This window comes from Protomyctophum parallelum (assembly GCF_964188405.1).
Source record: "Protomyctophum parallelum genome assembly, chromosome: 22".
Taxonomy (NCBI): domain Eukaryota; kingdom Metazoa; phylum Chordata; class Actinopteri; order Myctophiformes; family Myctophidae; genus Protomyctophum; species Protomyctophum parallelum.
In genome coordinates this window covers 16,937,634-16,958,451 of record NC_139714.1, presented here as the reverse complement: position 1 = coordinate 16,958,451, position 20,818 = coordinate 16,937,634, and the positions used below count along the sequence as shown (strand labels likewise).

The window sequence follows — 20,818 nt, the reverse complement described above, 5'->3', positions numbered from 1 at the left end:
ACTCATGGTTAATCAATTATAATTTATGATCCTATTTCATTCCAGTTTTAATTTTTTTTTTTGTATAATTTCATCCTGTCTTTTTTGCATTTGTATTTGTCATGTGACCTTTCTCTTAGTGCATGGGAGCCTTCCCTCTGGTCTTATAGAGCTAAAACGCAGCTCAGAGCTGACAGACCACACTCTGTCTCGTACATGTCATGAGAGGTGAGTCACAGAGAAATCAGCCCGAGTGGGAAACAATTAACTTTTTACATCTCAGGCATTATTAATTTATAGAGGGTATGTGCGTGACATCATCGTACCTGGAAGTTATGCGAGAACGCCCACTGAGTGGCAAAAAACTACTTTCTGGCCTTGACAGCCCATTCATCCACACAGAAAAGTCCTGTCTGGTTGCATTAAACAATGTTAAACTCACCAACATTGCAGCTGTACGAAAAGCTTGAATTATCCTCCTTCTATCTGCAAAGTTTTTGTTTCATAAAAATCCACCATAGAAACGTTATGAGCTACTTTCTGCCAAGAAATGTCCTGCATTTGATTATTTTTCCTAGTGTCAGAGTTTGGAAGTGCTTGTTTTCAATAACACGACATTTTGCTGCCTCCTGCATTATGTGACATTTAGAAACGGGTGGTACGGCAGGACGGTTGAGTGATTTCCAGCAAGCGCTTCCAAACTCCAACACTCCATGCTGCTCAATGTTCTGCCACTCAGTCTAGATGAGGGGGGGGGGGGCGTGTCCTGATGGGAAAAGCAATGCATGTGCATACTCTCTATTAGCTAAAATATTTTGTCCATGGTCGTATGGCATTGTCACTCAGCGAAAATAACCTAATCTACAAGCTCTAAATGCGTCGCAGCAACGTGACGCAGTGCTTGTAGATCAGTTGTATTCAGTACAGCGACACTGTCATGTGGCGGAGTGAGAGTAGCCTAATAAATTAAGCATTGATCAGCGAGTGACCTACAGGTAGGAGTTTAGATCTTGCCCTAACCTCGATACTTCTATAAGGCACATGTTGCTGTTCATAGGCATGTTTTGGGGGTTGAACAGACATAGGCCTAACCACTAGGCTAGCACAGTGGAAGGACATCATTTAATTTTCAGAGGAGATCTTCAATAATTCAAATTATAAAGTCACTGAAATGCAGACATATACACACCAAGGTTTGTGAGGTCATTTTCAGACTTTTGCCAGTTTTCATTCGGATCGTAACTCGTGTGTGTGTGTGTGTGTGTGTGTGTGTGTGTGTGTGTGTGTGTGTGTGTGTGTGTGTGTGTGTGTGTGTGTGTGTGTGTGTGTGTGTGTGTGTGTGTGTGTGTGTGTGTGTCTGCTTCTCCCTGCCAGGTCGTGTGGGTCTGTGGAAGGACATCTTCACTGTGTCTATGAATGATAAGTTTGATGCCGTGTACAGACAGAAGATGGGCAAGTCTGACCTGACCTTTGACTTTGGCCTGTGAGGAGAGGGACGGACTCCAACCGACCAAACTCAACACAGTCGATACCGCACACCTCCTGCCAACCTCCCCTTCCCCCAACCTTCGCCTCCGTTTGCCCCCCCCCCCCCCCCAATCGGAAGAATCGACGTTAAGCCTGTCGATAAACGCCACCATAAACAAAGACTTACAGTACAGACCAGTTGCGGCCTCTGTCTAAATCTATGCGGATCAATGTCAGCAAGTCACTGTAATCACACACACCCATGGACGGTTCAGTTGAGAGAAATCAATATTGTGCTTAAATACCAAACCTCCCTCAAACCCCTACCTCCGCAGTATACTGTACCCACCACTGCGTATGTGTATGCATTGTACTGTATTTATTGAGCGCTTTAGCAAGTCTTATTATAAGCAGAGTGGCTCGAGGAAGTACATGTGGGTGATTGTGTGTGTGGTGTGGTGAGGCCAAACCTGTGCAGAGCACGCTTGTCACGCCTTTTAACTCAGATTCAACTCAGAAGTTATGCTAAGTGGTACAACACATGATTTAGCTCATCATGGCCGCTTAAGTGTTAAGTTGGATGAATGTCTGGGTGATTTTTCCTTCATAATGCATTGTTCAGATACTGTCGAATTTCCCGCTTGTCAATAGACTATTGTGTATGATGAGCTGTGTGAGTGCATGCCACTGTGTGTGCGCTTGCGACTACGTGCGTGCGTGCGTGTGTGTGTGTGTGTGTGTGTGTGTGTGTGTGTGTGTGTGTGTGTGTGTGCGACTGTGCATGTGTGTGTGTGTGTGTGTAAGACTGTGCGTACCATCAGATCACAGTGAACCCTACATATCACCATTGCCGTCTCAAGCGATTCATGTTTTTCAGGTCAATCTCTGTCTCTGCCCACCACCCACTCCACCCCACCCCAAAGACATGTCACATTTCAGCTCAGAGCTTTTCCTTTTCATTGAGAGTAGAGTTTTGCTTACTTACTACCAGCATCATCAATATTCTACAACACCTTGTTACATCAGCCACAGTGTGTATTCTTCTCACATCAGTCACTCTTTCAACACAACAAATTTATATACATTGTCGTATGACGGTCGGTGTCACTCTCGAAAACGTGTTACTTGGAAATCAGTTGCTTTCGGTGAGACACGCCATAATACAATGCAAGTATATCATTGGTTCTGACAATAGGGTCCACCAGGCTGACCCCCAGGGGTCCTTGAGGGGGTTCCAGAAGGGGTCCCCAGCTAAAGTATAGTTAATATAGCATCACAATCATTTTAACCACTTTATACCATTTATACTTTGGCTGTTCAAAAAATAGCAGATCTACAAGCTCACAGGGCGTCACTTTGTGCCATGCTGCGAGCTTGTACATTTCTAACTTTTGAAAAATTTGGACACTGAATTATTTAGATTTATTTTCTCTATCCGGGGGGGGGTCTGTGTATATATAGCACAAAGCATTTTCAGATGGGGGTCCGCGACCAAATAATGCACATCAATTTGGGGGTCCTCCTTGGCACGAAAACATTTGAGAACCAGTGCAGTATATAACCTGGGATTTACTAAAACCCAGTATAAGGAGAGATTTGCATATCTTTCACCTAAGGTCTCAGAACATCAATGTTCTGAGAGCCCACTTTTCTTGCTCGCCCCTCTATTACAACTCCTCCTCCTCCTCCCATTCCTCCTCCCCTTTACACCGGGCCTAGTGATAACCTCTCCAGTCCAAACCCGGTACTCTGCGGGACAAGCTTGTGAATGTCTTTATTGAGTGGATGTAAAACCACATCCTCAACGGACATGCGTCACACACACAGCAACGTGTTAAAACGTGTCACACTGCTCAACTTTTATGACTGCTCATTCTTTCATTGTTTCTCTCTCTCTCTCTCTCTCTCTCTCTCTCTCATGTCACTCTGTTTACAACTGTTGGCAAGGCATCAACTGCCCATCTCTCTACTGCTCTACTATTGTTTTATGGTTTGGATTTTATTTTATATGCTTGTTTATTTTTCCTAGCATATTGCATTTGTCTTTTACATGTTCTGCTTGTTGTTTTTTATTAATAAAGTTGTGTCTTCAGGCAATACTTAAGGCTTATTTATTTATTATTATTATTGTATTGCCATATTGAAGACCTTATTGACAGTGGAGTTTCAGGGAAAAGTTGAGTCCAAGATTATTGCCAGTGATATTCACAGATGGACACTGCAACTGGAACCATTTAGAACAGTGGTTCCCAAAGTGGGGTCCGGGGACCCCCAGGGGTCCTTGAGAGAGTTCCAGGGGGTCCCCAGCTAAATTATAGTTTGGAACCAAATGGACCCTTATGGGTCTGTAACTCTGAGTGTACAAATGGAACCAAATGGACCCTAACGGTCCATTTGGTTCCATTTCTAAGCTCTCAAAGTTAAATTAGCATTGATTTTACAATATAAATTGGGGGTCCCAGAGATAGAAATGTCATTAAATGGGGGGGTCCGTAGACTAATGCATGTCAAACTGGGGGTCCTTGAAATTAAATGGGTTGAGAATCACTGCTAGACATAAAGATCTTCTCTTACGGGGGTCCCTGGCATATCTTTTCAAATGGGGGTCCGCGGGCTAATTAGTGTCAATTTGGGGGTCCTTGTTTGGGAACCACTGATTTAGAATGTTTATTGTCGAGCATGAAAGGGGCAGATATATTTCAGTTCTGTCTACATAAAGAAAAGTGTTGGACTGATCTTGACTGGCTTAATTAAAAGCCCATGATAGCCTACTTTTACATGAAGAAGAATAGCCTACGATCTGAGAAGACAATAAAGCCTATAAGTGTATTTAATACACACATATAAGAGGATACATTTAAACAACACTTAACAGGAGAAGACAACACAAAGGCTGTGTTAGCAGGTCGAACTATAGTGGGAACTTGGGAAGCCATATAGAGCAGCGCGCAGTGCCAAATATATCGCCATGGCAACTGCAACACGGTCTGGGCATTCTCCTGCATGCGCCTTTACGCACCGAGTGAAAGGAGAGGAACATCCGGACCAGTAACTACACAAGGGTAACTATATAATTTATTCATTTATAGCCTACACTTTAAGTAGCCTACACTACAACAATTGTAATCCATTTAGAATTGCCGAAATGGCGACAAATATGTCGACTCGAGACTGAGAGCTAAAACAACATTATCGACTTTATTGCAACGAGGAGCTCTTTCTGGTGATAATTTTCAAGTGAAAGAAGTGAATTGCAGATTGTTCAGATTCGTTTTTTTTCTTTCAAAAGTTTTAAATTATAAACATATATCACGCACGCTTAATTAGCTTCAAGTAGCTTGGGCTAGCCTATAGCCTTCTTGCTTTTGCACAATATAATAATATTATTATATTAATAGGCTAAATAACGAATGGCGAAAGAATTCGTTATTTAGCCTCGAAAAAATATGCTCAAGTTGTAGGTCATTGTCGGTCTATTTTTACAATTTTACAACATAAAATTACCATTCATGTTGAAAACATATTTCACATGGTCCAAATACTTTACTGTGTTCTCTAAAGCAGTGCATTTGTCCTGTTATACAACACATTTGGTGGCCCCAATTAATTGAGATATGCATAATTTGATTCAATTTTCGAGGCGACCCTTATTGTTTATTTGTGTAGCCATAGTGGCACTATCGCACATGTAGCACGCACACACACACACACACACACACACACACACACACACACACACACACACACACACACACACACACACACACACACACACACACACACACACACACACACACACACACACACACACACACACACACACACACACACACACACACACTTCAGATTAGGTCGTGACAACTAACAACAAAACAAATGCATTCTCCAATGACAACAATTTCATCATAACCCTTCATTCCCTCTTCCCTCACTCAGGCACTTTCAACAGTTATGGCTAAAGTGCTGCATCTTAACGTAGGGCAGGGTGACCTGTGTCCTCCTTTGCCCAGAGGGCTGGTCATTGGTCTGAGGAGACCCCAAACTGCTCCAAGCTCCACTTCCACTTACCTCTCCTCAAAGCGTTCCCCTGGAGGAGTGGGAGAATCCAGGCTGACTCCACTCATATCCAACAGAGGTAAGTGCAGGCTCCTCGAATTTCAATTAGTGTAGGTGGTGTACACTACAGTACATGGCCTGGCTATAGCGTTGACACACTAACCGACACACCGGCACTGAACAGGAGGGGGAGGTTATCTTTGAAAAACAATGAAGGGTCCCGCACACTGTCAGAAACTCGACAAAAATGTTGCTCTTTATTGGGTCAACGTTTTGGTCGATTAGACCTTCATCAGGACAGACAATACAGGGCACAATAACCACCAAACATTTATAGACCACACCCCCAGTGAGAAGAAGGTCATGGAGATGCAGGTCATTGGCTGCACAGATAACCAGAACCCATCAGACACTCCCCTCAAAACCATATTAGACCCGCCCTAAATAAAGAAAAAGGTGTATGCAATCCCATAAAACAAAATGCAATTTATCAGGGTCAGGGCATCGCTAAACAACAAAGGATCATATGACAGTGTAAGTCATCCAGGTCTTCAATATCTAAAAGACAAGAGAAGTCAAGATAAGTTATATTAGTGGACCCAAAAGTTTAAAAACACACAGTGAGAATACAATATTATAGAGAAGCCACAAAAGTGCAAAAAGTTAAAAGCACAAATATATAATAAAGGCAGTTCATCCAATCAACGCGTGATAAATCACAGCATAATTAAGTGTGAATTCATCATTAAGACCCTTATGGGCCAGGGTTTGCAATGTGAAGATCCAGAATGTTTCTCTTCTTTGAGGTCAAGGTCGCCACGTACCTCTGGGTGGCATTTGGACTTGTTCTATCCCCTGAAATCTAAAAGAGGATATGTCGTGCTTTAAGTCATTAAAATGAACAGCGACAGGATATTTCTCTGTTGTTCCTGCGGATTGAGCTCTTGTGCTCACTCATGCGTTCTTTAAAGGTATATTCAGTGATTTTACTTAATTCAAATATCACTTTTTTTTTGTTTTGTTGTGATAATCCTCCCTACTATAGAGTGTGCTGGCCATATAAGGAGTTCCTCCCTGCCCCCAGTTAACCCCTGGGGGTCAAAAACCCTTAGGTTTCGTTTTTGGCTCTCTATCCTGATTGGACGAAAGGCTGGGTCCCACAGCTAAAAACGAAACCTAAGGTTTTTTGAGTGAAATCACTGAATATACCTTTAAATGTTCAGGTGGTTTTACCGACATGCCAGTCCGCAGGGGCATGTAATTAAATAGATCACTTGAGTGCTATCACAGGTGATGATGCTTTGTATGGGACACTTTTTGTGTGTGGGTGCCTAAAGTGTGTCAATTTAGCAGTGTTCCAACTGTTGCCTTCCAAAAAACGCTACTAGAGCATCAAATCACGCACCACCCATCTCAGTAACAGTTTCCCCCCCCCCAGGCAGTCAGGCTATATATATTGGTATATTGTCTTAAGACTGAGAGTGCTTTTTTTGACTGGGGAGTCATATTTTTGGAAAACTGACCTAGACTAATACACAATGTCCTTGTTTAACCCATTTTGGTGTTAGCATTATGTTATGCTTTAGCTATTGAAAAATAGCAGATCTACAAGCTCATAGCGCGCCACTCGGTGGCGCGCTACGAGCTTGTAGGTCTGCTATTTTTGAAAAGTCGAAGAACCACTGACATAGAAACATGGCTTTTTCAGAAAACTGTCACGATGTAGAAGACATTTATAGAATCTGATCTCAGGTCAAAATGGGTTAATACAATTTCTCGTGTTCTATTTATTTATTTTCCTCGATGTATGCGGTGGGATAAACTTGTCACTCCTTTGCCTGTTCAGTGAAGTCCCCTCCAGATGGACCCCTGAGCCTGGGAGAGGTGGAGACGCTGGTCCAGCAGAGGTTGAAGGAGCGCCCGGGGAACATCACGACTGCCTTCAGGGCCCTGGACCCCCACGGGAGGGGCTCCGTGAGCCGCGCAGAGTTCAGTCACGTCATGGAGACCCTGCTGTCCCTCAGCCGGAGCCAGCTCAACACCCTGACCAACAAGGTGACAAGCTAAAACGTATTGTATAGCTTGTGTTAGAGAGAGAGAGAGGTCACTCCTTGAATGAAAACGATTCCGAAACACCACACTTCACATCACAGACCAATAATTATTGTTTGGAGTGCACTCAATTCTGGCAAAAAGAACATCACGTTTAATGTCAATGTCAACAAAACCCACTTGTGATGTAAAACCCTGGCCACTTCAGCGAAGTGTTCGACAACTCAAAGAGCTGTATTCATTACAGAGTCAGGCGTGGTTTTTTTGCGAGGGTTAGTGTAGTATAGCTAATGTCTTTCATTCATGTACTGCAGTTTATATGGTTGATTAATTTCCCCTCACTCAGGGGCAGAACAATGCCATCAGCGTATTGTATGCAGCAGTCTGTAGTACAGTGTGTTTGGAGCAACTTTAAACATGATACGTTACCTGATCTGAGCTCTTGACATTGTCAGGAGAATTAAGTCAAGACACGACAGCTTAATCTGTAGAGGCCTTAAGGAAGGAAGTGTCTGTCAGTTCACTTCAGACCACTTTAGTCTGGTTCCGTGAGTAAATGGTAAATGGTGCATTTATACGTATAGCACCTTTATCCAAGGCGCTTCCTCTCTGGGGGGGTGGGGGGTCCTACCTGTCAGTGGGGAGTGTTGACTGATGAATGAATATCATCATCCTAATACATCCTAATACAGGGGGGTCGAATTATGACAGTCAAAATATGACCCCCCAGTCAAAAAACACTTTGTTTGAAATAGACACTCATGGCCCTATATCATCCTTCCTGAATATCAACATCTTAAAACCAAAATGTTGAATTGTGGGTTTGAGCTCACATGCCCTTTTGATGAAACGTGTGCTTGTAGATCGGCTATTTTCAGCATGCAACCAAGTGTAAAATGACTGGATGTCTTGTCCTCTAGTTCCTTCCTAACATTTTAGTCTAGTTTCTATCTGTTGACAAAATTACATATATTATATTATATCAATACATTTAGCTTATAGTTTTAGTCACAATAGCTTAGTTTTCATTTAGTTTTCGTCAGTGAAAAAAGGTAGGTCGACGAACATTTTGCGTCTTAGTTTTAGTCGACAAAAACAACAACAGTGCCAAGGCGGACACACATACTGATGACTATGGTCAGATCCTGACACCGTCTTGCTATGTGAGGCATCATCCACTAGATGGCAGTAGAGGATATATCATTGTCCATTCCAGACAGCCGACATTGACAAATGAAGCTCCCTGGCAATGATGACCAGTCACAGACACACATAATCTGGCAGCATTGGAAACAGACGCTATCCCCCCCCCACCCCCCCCCCCCCCACCCCCACTGCTGTGGAGTGGCTGGCAAGCATTTATTTTTTCCTCCCCCTCATACATTCTTTTGACTTATCTTTGTGCAAGCCTTTTGATTCATATCTCCGTAGCAGTGCGTGCAAATGAAAATGTGCAAAGAAAATGTATAAATTAACACCCCTCCCTCCCACCCTTTTCTCGGGCTATACAAGTGGAGTAACATAAGTGCCGTCAGCTGGTAGATGCATAGGTGGCAGAAACACAGTTCTTTTATCCATTTGTAACTCTTTGAGTGTAAATTAGCACCTATACAGAACAGGCCTCTATAGAGAAAGCAGTCTGGGGGGGGTGATGCTTAGGAGAACCCAGTGCCGTGAGTAGGGCAACACGCCGAGGGGGGGGGGCAACAAAATGTGCCAAAAAGTGCCAAACCCGACCCTCAAAATAACAATTTTCTCTGCGGCTCTGCCGCATAATGACGAATGGCGGCTGTGTGTGTGCGTCCTCACAAACAGTGTAAAAATAGCCGATCTGCATGAGGAATAGCAGCGCTCTCGTCGGGAGGGGGGGGGGGGGGCAACACAAATATCCTACGAGTATAGGGCAACCAAATGGTCAAGCTACGGCCCTGGGAGAACCAGAGGAGTGCCTCTCAGTCTGGGGTGATGCTTTAGGACAGAGGTGCCCACACTTTTTTGACTTGCGAGCTACTTTCAAAATGACGAGCTCAACGAGATCTATACCCACCAAAAAACAGTATTATCCCATTGCTGATTTATTTTTAAATGTACCTAGCGCGTACTTGATGAATAGATGGGAGGAGGGGACGAACTGGTAGGGTTTAGAAATATATAACTGTATAATGCTATACTGACATCTGTGCGCAACACACTTTAAGACAAAGACTTGCATTGTGGGTTTGAGCTGACATGCAGGCACTTTTTGATGTCAATCAATCAAGTCACCTTAATTCAAGTGCCAGGTGCAAAAATAAAATGTTATACTTAAATGATATATATATTTTCGGGGCATGTCATGTGTTCTATACCTGCACAGCCTTTGTGATCTACCTTTTGGGCACCCCAGGAGAACCAGAGGAGTCCCTCTCTGGTTCTCCGGTCCATTCACGCCACACTGGGCTGTGGCGGAGGCAATGATCGGCAAAGTGTGCTCTGGTGCATTCCCTCCCTCCCTCCCTCACATGGCAGAGCACTCCCCCCCCCCCCCATTCCGCGGCCGTGTTGCGGCACGCGGGCAATGGGCGTCTCTGTCGCTCCTCTCTCTCTCTCTCTCCGCCGCTGTAATTGTCTCTCCGCTGTTCGTCTTCCGTTCCGTCCCAGCGCTTACGTCTGACAGTTTGACTACCCGTCTTTTTTTTTCTTTTTTTCCCCACACACATTTTCCACCCCATAATATCAGCACTTTGTGTCTTTCAGCACCCCCCCCCAAACCCCTCCCCCCCCCCCCCACACTTCCAGCCCCCCTCAAGACTCACCGTCTTATTCACTAAAAGACAGTGTGTGCTTGTTTGTGTGCGTGTGTGTGCATGTGTGTGTGTGTGCGTGCACTGTGCGCGCCCGTGCTTTGTGGAGAGTTATGAAAGTTAACTTTAAAGGACCGTCAATGCGGCAGCAGCTGTTGTGCGTTCTGACATGATGATGTGAACGTCGTTTTGTGTTCAAGGGAAAAGAGATGCCACAAGCACCCCCCCCCCATCCCCCCGCCCCACGGCACGCCCATCCTCTTTTCTTCTCTTTTCCTATCCCCCCCCCGCCCCTCTCCCACCCCCCACCCCCCAAAATGCTTTTATTTTGTCTCTATGCCGCCCCACATTTTGTCTTTCCCCTTTTCTAAAGGCCTACTGTATACTGTGTGTGCATGTGCGCGTGTCAGGGTGTGTGTGTGCATATTCACGTGTGTGTGTTTGTGTGTGTGTGTGTGCATGTTTCTTTATGGCAATCAATTATTAAACGTGTCAGTTTGCGCTCAAACAATTGCAAACGTGGGACAGTCGTACAGAGCTAAACTAGAACGGGCTAGAGGGAGATAAATAAGAGAAATACTGAAAGCATCAGAGACAGAACAGAGAGAGAGAGAGAGAGAGGGGGGAGGAGGGGGGGGGGGGGGGTGGCAAACAAACCCAGACGACAGACATCATGCATATCGTCTCTGTTGGGTGGAAACCTCATAAGTCTAAGAACCCGTAACAGGATTCAAATTAACCCATTTTTACCTGAGATCAGATTCTAAAAAAATGTCTTCTACATCCTGACAGTTTTCTGAAAAAGCTATGTTTCTATGTCAGTCGTTCTTCGATTTTTCCAAAAATAGCAGACCTACAAGCTCGTGGCGCGCTATGAGCCTGTAGATCTGCTATTTTTCAATAGCTAAAGCATAGCATAATGCTAACACCAAAAGGGGTTCCCGGCGTGCTTCGCGGCGTGCTGCAAGCTTGCGGACATGATGCTTTCGTGTGACTCTGTAGTTTTTAGGTTTTAGGTTTATTTATTTAGCATGTAGTACAAAAAATAGACAATAACATATCAAAGAACAAAAATACAATGCAAGGAAGGGAAGAAGCCAGATGGCTTATTTGGAATCCTTTCCTGTAGGAAGAGGTCATTGGTTTAAACAGATTAAAAGTTCATAAAGAACAGTACATAAGTCTACAAGTTGGCAAAGGGGGGGGGGAGCTGTGCAGTAAAGAAATAAAAACACAGACTGCATAAAAAAACGGAAATAAACAATACAACAACAAACACACAAAAGAAAATATAACGCATCAAGGTAAAACATGTAATCTACAGAGAGGAAGTCAAGTATAGCCCGTTCATTTACGAAAAGAATTAATCAAATAAATAAATAACAGCACATAAGAGGGTTTCCTCCGACATGCGTTAATTGCACCAACACACATACCGCGCTGGAAAAGCGTTGCAAAAAGTTGCAGGAATCCTCGTGGCGCGCGACATCGGGGATCCCTCATGATGATGCCGTCGGGTTGCGACCTCCGTCTCACCTTCAGACTCTGAACGCTGAACCTCAGGTGTAATAAAAGCCGGTCCCAGGTATATAGAGCATGGAGTGGGGGGGGGGGGGGTCCTCTTCCTCTCCCCCCGCCACGCACTGGGGGAGGGGGTGGGGGGGGGCTCGGCGGCGTTCCGCGTTCCGCTCCGCGGCGGCCTGATAGCAGTGATAATTAGACGGTGGGGTGTCTATAATAAGACTCAATGCCAGGATAGCTCTGTGGGGACGAAGCCGCGCTGGATTACACCGCGGAAGGATGTAGGGCAGGGCAACTGGGACTGTACTTTGATTATGAGCCACCAAAATAGGTATACGTACGTGTGTGAGCGTGTGTGAGCGTGTGTGTGCACGCGCGTGCATGCATGCACGTGTGTGTAGACTATTTGTCTGTTTGGCATTGTGTGAGTGTGACTAATCCAGTTATTTGTCTGTTTGACTGTGTGCATAAATATATGTATGCATACTGTATGTGCCAACTGTTTGTTGTTTGACTCAGTGTGTGTGTGGGTAAGGGAGAGAGAGAGAGAGAGAGAGAGAGAGAGGGAGAGAGAGAGAGAGAGGTACAATATGCCAACTGTTTGTCAGTGAAGAGCACATTTGGGCGGGTGTGTTTCACCGTGCGTGCAAGTTTGTTGGACAGTAGGTTTGCGTGTGTGCGCGTACGTGCGTGTATGTGTGTGCGTGCATATGTGTGCGTGAAACTCTACAAGGTCAGAACAAAAGCATTGCGGCGCTAGATTCCCTCAGGTGTGACCCATTCTAGACAACAGCACCTTATTCCCCGAACGGCCTTGTTCTGAAATTACTGCTCAAGCCACCTGACGCCAGCCAGCCAGCCAGCCAGCCAGCCAGCCAGCCAGCCAGCCAGCCAGCCAGCCAGCCCAGCCAGGCAGCCAGCCAGGCAGCCAGCCAGGCAGCCCAGCCAGCCAGCCAGGCAGCCCAGCCAGGCAGCCAGCCAGCCAGCCAGCCAGCCAGCCCAGCCAGGCAGCCAGCCAGCCAGCCAGCCAGCCCAGCCAGCCCAGCCAGCCAGCCAGCCAGCCAGCCAGCCAGCCAGCCAGCCAGCCAGCCCAGCCAGCCAGCCAGCCAGCCAGCCAGCCCAGCCAGCCAGCCAGCCAGCCAGCCAGCCAGCCCAGCCAGCCAGCCAGCCAGCCAGCCAGCCAGCCAGCCATATCATTACACTGCTCTTACTCCCTCTGCGGGGACAACGGGATTATACACGCAACCGTTCCGTCGTCACGGCCCGCTTTGCTTTTTGCGTGTGCTCGAAATGTGTGGCGCGGCCCAGCCCGCAAACCTTCTTCTGAGCAGGTCGGAATGTTGAATGAAGGTTGAGGTTGCCGTGAAGATGAGATGAACTAAATCTTTGGCGATCTGCGCGTTGAAAAATGAGTCGCCACAGCAGCAGGGACTGGGAAGTGGGATGCACTTTGGCAGAGATGCCCACACTTTTGTCTACTTGAGAGCAACTTTCAAAATGACAAGCTCAACTAGATCTACCCACCCAAAAAATATTATACAATTGCTGAAAATGGTTAAACAATGTCTCTGAGTCTCTGTCTCTGCTTTGCAATAGTGGTGATGGCGTTATATACAGTATAAGACTAATGCACTTTGAACATTTTGAATTGGTAGGGTTTTCTGGCATATAACTTTGTAATGCTACTGACGTTTGTGATACATTTGTGATACAATACAATAGAAGGGAGAGGGATTTAGCAACACGTGTATACACGAGTCACAGAAATAAATAATAATAATTAAAAAAAAAGAGAGTTGGGAATTTGGGATAGATCTCAGGATCTCAAATCTGACTCTAAACTTGTGTCAGTTAAAAGTACTGTAACATTTTGCCTACAGTAGTATGGGTATTGCATCACTGCAGTCCTCGAACCAAACCTAGTACTGTATGAGCATAAATATACTGAATATACAAAAGTATGGAATGTGCAGAGAGTACCATTTAGTATAGTATGTACAATGTGCAAAGATTAATTACGTACTCATTCCACACTCCCTATTTGTGTCATTTGTATGAATGTAGAGGTGTAAGATGTGAAAGTGAAAGGATTCATTAGCCAAGTACATTACATAGTCGACACCTCCTCGATTTGTCTATATCTGAACATAAATGGTAAATGGTGCATTTATATAGTGCCTTTATCCAAGGCGCTTTACATATAGTGCATTACATTCACCCATTCACACAAACATTCATACACCGATTGTTGCGGAAGCCATGCAAGGTACCAACCAGCACATCGGGAGCAATTTGGGGTTCAGTGTCTTGCCCAAGGACACTTTGACATGTAGACAGGAGGAGGAGCCGGGATTCGAACCGCTCTACCTCCTGAGCCACAGTCGAACATGCCGGCACCGTCAAATCTGGAATGTTCATTGAACTCTCAGACCCAGAAAAGGTGTCACTGTTATAGTACACACTGAGTAATCTCTCAAATCTGTCAGCAGGATCACCGACCGTTTAGTTGAATCAGAGCTTTTCTAGGGGACAGGCCCTTGGGTAGGAAGCAACATAATTAGCATAGCAAGGCACAGCCAACGCTGATTCCCCAATAGGTTCCCAGCACGGTCAGGACCTGGACCAATTAGTGTCTCTATTGGGGCTAGCTCTGGACTCTGGTCCATAGCCTTCTACTGCTGCTGAAAGAAAATCCCTTTCTGGCCAAAAAGTACCTTTTATGGTGGTGGGGGGCTCAGAATTTTGACCTGAGATCAGATTAAAAAAATGTCCTGACAGTTTTCTGAAAAAGCTATGTTTCTATGTCAGTCGTTCTTCGATTTTTCAAAAATAGCAGACCTACAAGCTTGTAGATCTGCTATTTTTCAATAGCTATAGCGTAACATAATGCTAACACCAAAAGGGGTTCTGTTATGACTGCATGTTGTAGTGTTTAGATGGTTCTGTTATGACTTCTCCTCTGCATGTTGTAGTGTTTAGATAGTTCTGTTATGACTTCTCCTCTGCATGTTGTAGTATTTAGATGGTTCTGTTATGACTTCTCCTCTGCATGTTGTAGTGTTTAGATGGTTGTTATGACTTCTCCTCTGCATGCTGTAGTGTTTAGATGGTTCTGTTATGACTTCTCCTCTGCATGCTGTAGTGTTTAGATGGTTCTGTTATGACTTCTCCTCTGCATGCTGTAGTATTTAGATGGTTCTGTTATGACTTCTCCTCTGCATGTTGTAGTATTTAGATGGTTCTGTTATGACTTCTCCTCTGCATGTTGTAGTGTTTAGATGGTTCTGTTATGACTTCTTCTCTGCATGCTGTAGTGTTTAGATGGTTGTTATGACTTCTCCTCTGCATGCTGTAGTATTTAGATGGTTCTGTTATGACTTCTCCTCTGCATGTTGTAGTGTTTAGATGGTTCTGTTATGACTTCTCCTCTGCATGCTGTAGTATTTAGATGGTTCTGTTATGACTTCTCCTCTGCATGCTGTAGTGTTTAGATGGTTCTGTTATGACTTCTCCTCTGCATGCAATGGATTTGTAATGCACAAACAAATAAGAAGGCAATTTCTTTCTCTTCGTTTCAACGCAGTAAAACTGGGAAAGAATCTGTGTCATTTTCGATTTTTGCAATGGCTCAAAAATATTAAAAAATAGAAAACATCTGCTATAAGTTTGAGAACTACCGATGGCCCGATCACGTTTTTTATTTAGATTTTGATTCGATTTTGAGTATCTGCCGACAGCGATTTTTCCTGATCCGATATTTATACTTTTTATGCACATTTATGCACATATCCAAAACCACAGACAATATCCACTCTAATATCATGATATGATACTAGGGATGTCCCGATCAAGTTCTTTTGGTCCCGATCATGGCGTGATCGATCGGCCCCACCGATTTACGCTCACGTTATCAGATCGGGACAAAAGCTCCTCAGGCCTTTAATCACTTACCCTACATTTAAATGAACACACAGTGTGCGTTTTGCTCCTCTGTGCGCCCTGTAGGTGTGCAGGAACGGCGTGACAGACACAGTGGACTACATGGAGTTTCTGAGGACATACAGTCCAACTCCCATCACAGCACACAGAGCTAGGAGCCGAATGAGGTAAAACACATTGTACAATTATTAACACGACTGGGACAAGATTTGGGGGGGTCACGGCTTACAATTATTGGAAAATATGCAGGCTAGGATTTTTTTAAGCAAGGGTCTTCAACCCTATAGGGGGTCCTCAGAGTTCAGAGCTTAAAGTTCTCAGTCCTGGGGACTGATTTCAGTCCTGAGGATTTCATAGGGGTCATTTAATGAGATCAGTGTAGATTTGCAAAAAAGCATTTTCAGTCTTGGGATTCTTTTTGGCTTTAAGCCCTGTCGGAGTTACTACAGGGGGGCCAAATATTTGCGTGATAGCAACACATTTATTCTTTCTCAAGCTCACAATGCATTGTGAGCTTGTAGAATGACTATTTGTAGAATGACTATTCCCCCTACACCAGGTTTGGTCTATAGGGGGAAAAAAAGAGTAGCCTGGCTATTGGCTAATAAGCCAGACCGAATCAGCCGTTGGCAAAAACAAATTGCCATTTGAGTCTGGCTTATTAACCAGGCTAGAAAAAGAGCAGACCACCCACGTACAGGTTTTAACCCAAGTATTAAGGGTTTACAGTAAGTGGTAAACTGTCTTAAAATACATATTAACATGAATACAACACAACGCTACACACATCTATGAAGTCTATGAAAAGGTTAAATCAGCAACACAATTTTATACAATATGTAATTGGGGGTCCCTATTTCATCTCTCTATCAACTAAGGGGTCCTTGGCCTGAGAAAATGTTGAAGACCCCTGATTTAGAGGTTGGGTTCAGGAGCTAGGGTTGGATCTGTGCTTACACTGTACAAATCTAGTTCTGGCTTCTAGATCGGCAATGTTGGGCAATAGGGTGAGTGTCAAAAATAGCCCAAAAATGTATAAATCTTGCTGTCCTCACATACGCTAAATACTGTTCTGTCTCAGCTACTATGGGCAGTCTGTCTGTCTGGAGAAGGCGTTGTTTCATTTATCCCTAGGTGGCTTAAAAAAACCCAAAACAAACATCCTGTCTAGTAGTGTCAAGTAATAGTATGTCATCAATGTGCTATATATTTCCTTCTTCCTTTTCCCTCTGTGTGTTAAGCATGTGCAGCAGTTATATCTGGTTGGACCATATAATGCAACCTAATTCTGATCAGTGTTTGGGTCTATTGTATTACGCCTCTTGTGCAGATCCAAATAAAATAATTCAAATGCGTGTGTGTGTGTGTGTGTGTGTGTGTGTGTGTGTGTGTGTGTGTGTGTGTCCGCGCATGCGTGCGCGGGTCTCTCTCCCTTATCAGGCAGGGTCCAGACAACTCTTCCTCCATGCCCCTGAGTGAGATACAGAAACACCTCAAAGAACAGGTTCGTTATCCGTCCTAATTTGGCCGACATGTTTAAACTGTTCCACGGTGTTCCTTTAAAGCTCTGATCCGTAACTTTCATGTCCTACCCGGGTTTACCCGCACAAGACTAAACACATTACCGCAACACCCTTATGACGATCAGGTTTCCCTTCAAACAACCTACTGTACTTCCACCCAAACAGAGCCGGACACCCAAATGTCAGTCATTTAAAACAAGTCTCCACTGATTTCTGCTACATTAGACCTGTTAACGGGCCTGTAGTCACAGTACCATGCAGTGCAGTTTACACTCCCTTAAAAGAAAAGAAAGAAACCCTATTATTTATTTATATGATGATGAAGCAAAAACAGTAGAACCTTTTAAGACATTTGCGGATTAAAGAATGTCCTTAAGACGTCACAAAGCATCCCTTTAGCTTGACCTCTTGTCAACAGGCATGAGTTCAGGTGCCTTTGATCTCTGTCAAAGTGTTTGCCAGTTACTGAAATTGATGTGTGTGTGTGTGCACGCCCGTGCATGCATGTGTGTATGTGTGTGCGTATACTGCGTACGTGTGTACGTGCGTATGCATTGACAGTCACTCTCTGATGAGTCGTCTCTGCTCCGCGTCTCAGAGGAGCAGCTGGTCCTGATAATGAGTGATGCACGCACGCACGCACGCACGCACGCACGCACGCACACGCACACGCACACGCACACGCACACGCACACACACACACACACACACACACACACACACACACACACACACACACGATGAAGTACCAGTCACAGCTGTTTACCCCACGCACTCGCCTCCCATATTAATATTCAATTAAGGGACCACGAGGCCCCTCCCACCCCCCCTCCCACACACCAACGTCTCCACTCAACTATAAAGGCCTAATTTATGCTCCGTCGCACGACGGTGTCATGAGACGAGAACACGACGGTGTCATGAGACGAGAACACGAAGGTGTCATGAGACGAGAACACGACGGTGTCATGAGACGAGAACACGACGGTGTCATGAGACGAGAACACGACGGTGTCATGAGACGAGAACACGACGGTGTCATGAGACGAGAACACGACGGTGTCATGAGACGAGAACACGACGGTGTCATGAGACGAGAACACGACGGTGTCATGAGACGAGAACACGACGGTGTCATGAGACGAGAACACGACGGTGTCATGAGACGAGAACACGACGGTGTCATGAGACGAGAACACGACGGTGTCATGAGACGAGAACACGACGGTGTCATGAGACGAGAACACGACGGTGTCATGAGACGAGAACACGACGGTGTCATGAGACGAGAACACGACGGTGTCATGAGACGAGAACACGACGGTGTCATGAGACGAGAATAGCCGACGATTAGCAAACCTATAAGAGAACAAACAACCCGTCGCTTCCGTTCCGTGGCACATTGTGAGATTGTACGTACAGTAGGCTATTTTATGAATCAGGCTGAACACCACCTCTCCTGTCCTCTACCGTAATCCCAACGCGTCACGAGCTTATGTACTGCAGATCCATGCATAATAGATAGATGTAGATAACTACTATATGGGTTTCTTTATTATTTTATGTTATGTAATTCTTCAGACACCGTATAATCCCCCTTCCTTCCAGACAGATAAACCAGCCCTCGACTATAACCGATTTAGACCTGAGGACGATTCTACAAATGCCTTCTAAATCCTGACAGTTTCTATGTCAGTCATTCTCAAAACTATTTCATGTCAAGATCAACCCCCAAGATTATTATGTAATTGGCTGCCGACCGCCCCATCTGACAATTATGTTGTTCCAGGGATTCCCCCCCAGAAGCAAAGATTTGCTGTGAAGGAATATATATATTCAAAGCTTCACGCCAGATTTTCATGATTAAAAAAAAATAGCAGATCGACAAGCTTTTATAGATCTGCTATTTTTCAATAGCTAAAGTATAACATAATGCTTTAACCCATTTTGACCTGAGATCAAATTAAAAATGACAGTTTTCTGAAAAAGCTATGTTTCTATGTCAGCCGTTCTTCGATTTTTCAAAAATAGCAGATATACAAGCTTGTAGATCTGCTATTTTTAAATAGCTAAAGCATGCATAACATAATGCTTTAAACACCAAAAGGGGTTCCCTCCTCAAAATGGGCTAAAACTGACAGACAAAAGAAAGTTCATCTGTTCTCATTCTGGCGTCTGATCCTTCCCCCTCCCCCCTCCTCCCCCCTCTGTGTCACTTAGAGGTTTCTCTCTCCTATTTGCCTCTGTTTGTGATCTGTCTCCCTTCATTCACCTCCTTTGTCTCCCTTCATTCCCCTCCAACACTCTCCGTCTCTCTCTCTCTGGCTTCTCTCATCCCTCTGTTCAGAGAGCCACCGTTTCCCCTCAGCTTGTCTCCTACTCATAATTCACAGTGACAGGAAAGGTTAGTGCATTCGGTCTGACAGAGAGAGAGAGAGAGAGAGAGAGAGAGAGAGAGGGAAGTCAAGTCTCTTTAAGCTTTGTCATTACACACACACTTATAACAACACAGTTTGATCTAACAAAGCACGCACGGCACGCACACACGCACAATCCTCAGATTTTACTCAAAGAGAATAAACTTGGACCCTTTAACATTCTCAGACAGCGCAGGCACACCTTAGCGCACAGCTGCTGACGGACGAAGCCGACGCCCTTTTCCATCCACCAGCTGTCTAAAAAGCCGGAATGACGTCGGGCGTCAGCTTCGTCTGTCCGTGGCTGTGCGCTAAGGTGTGCCTGCACTGAGAGCTGGACTAATGATTTTTTCGTTCCCGATCCGATCCCGGTACCACCAATTCTGTGTTAGCTCCTCACTCAAATGTGCAGTTTGGGGCAACTCCAAAGCAAACTCCACATGCCCCAACATTTAATTGTCCTGCCATAGTGTCGACCCCTTCCTTACCCCCTGTGTCGGATCGGTGGTTAGACTGGCATATTCACCAATACCGATATGACCCGATATGACAAATAAGGGCCGATCCGATACAGTATCGGGAAATCTCTCCTAATAATGGTACCATTTCACAGCTGGGGTTTCCATTTCCAACGTTCGTGCAGCAGAAGTGTAAGAGCGATAAAACGGGGTGCGCACAAAGAAATGTGTTAAAACCTGACTATGGAATGCAGCATTGAATAGCCTACTAACCAGGTAGTTAGGGCAATTAAACACATATACTGTACACTGACATGCACGTTGCATGCATGCGCGCACACACACACACACACACACACACACACACACACACACACACACACACACACACACACACACACACACACACACACACACACACACACACACACACACACACACACACACACACACACACACACACACCGGATTTAGAGGCCAGTAAACAAAAACACAACAGCACTTTCATTAATTAAGGACCACAGGGCTGGGCGGGGCGGGCAGACAGACGGACGGACGGACGGACGGACGGACGGGTGAGGGCGGTTAAGGTACTCCGAGCGTGGCGCAACGCCAGGCCGTCC

General features: G+C 45.0%; 2 protein-coding genes across 2 annotated transcripts in view; both read left to right on the top strand.

Annotated features, from left to right (window-relative positions):
- sult4a1 (sulfotransferase family 4A, member 1) overlaps nucleotides 1-1,466 on the top strand; it is a gene marked incomplete at both ends in the record, with an annotated part of 19,128 nt that extends 17,662 nt beyond the window's left edge. The window contains one exon of the mRNA XM_083757663.1: nucleotides 1,354-1,466. Coding sequence (XP_083613789.1) covers nucleotides 1,354-1,466 — 113 coding nt within the window. The remainder of the gene's footprint in view (nucleotides 1-1,353) is intronic.
- Nucleotides 1,467-20,008: 18,542 nt separating this feature from the next.
- The window catches only part of LOC310879735 (EF-hand calcium-binding domain-containing protein 6-like), a gene marked incomplete at both ends in the record, with an annotated part of 54,193 nt that continues 53,383 nt past the window's right edge, over nucleotides 20,009-20,818 (top strand). Inside the window, one exon of the mRNA XM_083794562.1 lies at nucleotides 20,009-20,053. Within this exon, the coding sequence (XP_083650688.1) occupies nucleotides 20,009-20,053 (45 nt within the window). The remainder of the gene's footprint in view (nucleotides 20,054-20,818) is intronic.